At 38.3% G+C, this 3,111-nt stretch overlaps 1 protein-coding gene across 1 annotated transcript in view; it reads left to right on the forward strand.

Moving 5' to 3' along the window:
- Nucleotides 1–519: 519 nt before the first annotated feature.
- DNAJC10 (DnaJ (Hsp40) homolog, subfamily C, member 10) overlaps nt 520–3,111 on the forward strand; it is a gene marked incomplete at its 3' end in the record, with an annotated part of 11,783 nt that continues 9,191 nt past the window's right edge. The window contains exons 1-2 of the mRNA XM_010010128.1: nt 520–720; nt 2,376–2,541. Coding sequence (XP_010008430.1) covers nt 520–720; nt 2,376–2,541 — 367 coding nt within the window. The remainder of the gene's footprint in view (nt 721–2,375; nt 2,542–3,111) is intronic.

The raw sequence follows: 3,111 nt of genomic DNA on the forward strand, positions 1-3,111 counted from the left end.
GCAGCCCTCCGCCCCGGGCGGCTGCCGGCGCACAGCTACCGGGGCCTTTCGGAGAAATGTCCCCCCGCGGCACTAAAAGTAAGTTTGGAGGAAAAGCGAGCCCTACTAAACCCGCTTTTCCTAATGTGGTGTGCCAGCATTCCGTGTCATTCCGTAAAGCTTTGCGTGATTACCTCACTCACAGTATACCTAATAAAGAGGTGGTCTGTCGCTTGTGTGGTCTTCGGAAAGCAGGAAATTAGCCATCAACAAACAATGTTCGTGCGTAGTCTGAACAGGCTGGCAACAGGGTTCTTTACTAAGATATTCAGAAAGTAGGAAAATGTACTTAATTGCTTTTTCCGCCCTCTTCTTATAGGTTGTAACTTTTGCGAGGCTTGTGACATGAAGTAGGACAACCAGTATTTTGAAGAGCTTTGTCATAAGTACGGACGTATCTCTGAAAGTCAGTGGATTTGCTGGAGACTCTTCCCAAAGCTTGCTCAAATCGGAACCCAGAAACTTCCAAAAAGCTTCATAATGGAGTTCTCAGTGTCTAAAGGAGACTATGTTAGATGTTTCAAGAGATCTTTATTGCTACTTTTAGTATGCATAGTAGTTCTTGTGTGCGCTGATCAGGACTATTATAGTTTACTTGGAGTGTCCAAAGAAGCAAGTAGTAGAGAAATACGACAAGCGTTCAAAAAACTGGCATTGAAGTTGCACCCTGATAAAAATCAGGTAAGTTACATCTTTCACAGGCTGAAGTTGCTGGGTTAATGGTTCTTAATGTTTAAACAAAAAGTGGTTTCAATTTATCTAAAATGGTTCTCTGTTCCTGTGAAGTAATGTAACCACCTGATAACATGGCTCAGTTCAGATTTCCTGCAGAGAAAACTTACAAAAAGGGACTGGTCATACATGGTTGTGTTCCATTTGGGCCATATTAAATTGCTGTGGGGAAAAAAAGAGTCAAGATAATTTAATTCTCAATTCTGTTTTGTAAATAGAGGAAAACTTACTTCTGTACCATATTACATTGTTGGTAAACTGATGAGTTTGTCTCTTTCTGTTTAGCTTAGGGAAACTTACTATTTCCCTAACATGAAGTATCATCTGAACAGCAAACACCACCAGCCTGTACTGAAACATCAATCCCCAAGTATCGGATAGGACACAGCAGAAATTCTGGGACTGCCAAGACGTAACGAGGGAGGGTAACAAGGAGCTCTAGAATAACTAGTGAGAGAAGACAGGGAGTGGCTCGATCTGACAATATTTTCTGAAGTGCAAAGAAATCACTTCAAAACTTAAATATTTTTCCTAAAGAGTTCCTGTAATAATCAGAAATTCCCAGGAATTACGAGGAATTACGAGATATGTGCAATCAGGCCTGCACAGAGCCCCAGAAGACAGTGATGTTCCAAATGAGCTCAGGGCCTGACTGCACAGAGTATGTTGAAGCCTCTGAGGTGCTAATGTTTTACAGTGGATTTGAACATGACAAAGCTCAAAGAGAAAGCCAAATCTCAACAAAGCTAGAAATGCCAACTTGTAGCTATTGACCTCAAGTTTTGTTCTACCAATGTTGATACCTTCAAAATAATAACATTTTGGGTCAGGTTCTATAGTTTCCAAGTATGCAAATACTACTAAAGATTTTTCAATGGGTTATTTTCAACACAAAAGATGATATATGGAAGATAAAGCCATTACACAAATTCTGTAGTGGTAATTCATTTCCTGTGTATCTAGGTAAATAAGTCATGATTCCTTAAGAAAAAGTGTCTTTTGAATGAAATGTGTAAGCAGAAGTTACAAGGGTGGGAGAGTGCTGCAGATGTTGCCTACCACCATTATATTGCACCAGCTGAGAACTCAAAGTGGTGTTCAGAATACATCTGTGGATTTTTTGCTGTTCTGATTCTGAGGTACCTAGAACCAGAATGCTTTTTAAATAAAAAAGGAGGCCTCTGTCTATACCGTAAGATGAGAAGGGGTGAGTTTATAGCAGCGATTTTCAAACTGGACAAGTGGGGATTCTAGGGGAGTAGAAAAGACTACTGAGTAAATGTTAAGTTCATTCTTGAGTGGGTTTCTTTTATTTCCATTGAAGAGAGAGATGAAAGAAGAGGGTTCACTGGGGAATGTTATAGCCTCCTACCCATTTCCTTTGTATTTCAGTTGGTACTTGAGGATGAAGAGATGAGAAGACACATCTAGCTTCAGGAAAGGAAAACTACTGTAGTTTGTTTGGAGATCACCATGTAAAGTGTGCTTCCGTTACAGCTGGTGTCTTTAACAGGGACATAAAAATATTTCCAGATTATTTTCTCAGCATTATATGCACAAGATGGTTTATTAATTGCTTACTAATTATACTTTTCCTTACATAGAACGATCCAAATGCACATGAAAATTTTTTGAAAATAAATAGAGCATATGAAGTACTTAAAGATGAAGATCTACGGAAGAAGTATGATAAATATGGAGAGAAAGGTCTCGAAGATCAGCAGCAAGGAGGTCGTTATGAAAGCTGGCACTATTATCGCTATGATTTTGGTAAGTTATGATGTATGTTTGTGATTTGCTTAAAAAACTCACAAGTAAATGCAGTCCTCAGATCTATATCAGATCTTTTTATGCATTTCTGATGTATCCTCTGCAGATTTCTGCAGGATCTGTTCTCCTTAGCTGTCATTTTCTCTCTCTTGACCCAATCTTTTATTTACCCTGTTAATGGCTGCTGGAAAATACAATAATCTATTTACCTAGCCTTTTGTTCCTGCTGCTTACCTTTCAATTGGTCGTCTAACTTCTGGGGGGTTGTTTTTCTTTAAAGTGGAAAGCTTTTTTCTTTCTTTGTATTTTTCTCACTCAAATTCCAGTGTTAATGTTTCATCACTATTCTTTTTAACTCTTTAATGCAGTAAGACATTTTTTTTGTCTAGGCAAAGTATTCTCAAATGGATTTTGAGAGGTTTTTGCACTGTAGCCTATTTTGTATGCAATTATACAATTAGAGATCAGTAGAGAGGTAGTAGAAATAGAAAAAATAATAACAGAATCATACCTGAAATGATCCTGACACAAGTTAGTGTTTGTCTCAACAAATTTTAGGTAGTTGTAGGG

This window comes from Nestor notabilis, unplaced genomic scaffold (assembly GCF_000696875.1).
Source record: "Nestor notabilis isolate BGI_N333 unplaced genomic scaffold, ASM69687v1 scaffold27822, whole genome shotgun sequence".
Classification (NCBI taxonomy): domain Eukaryota; kingdom Metazoa; phylum Chordata; class Aves; order Psittaciformes; family Psittacidae; genus Nestor; species Nestor notabilis.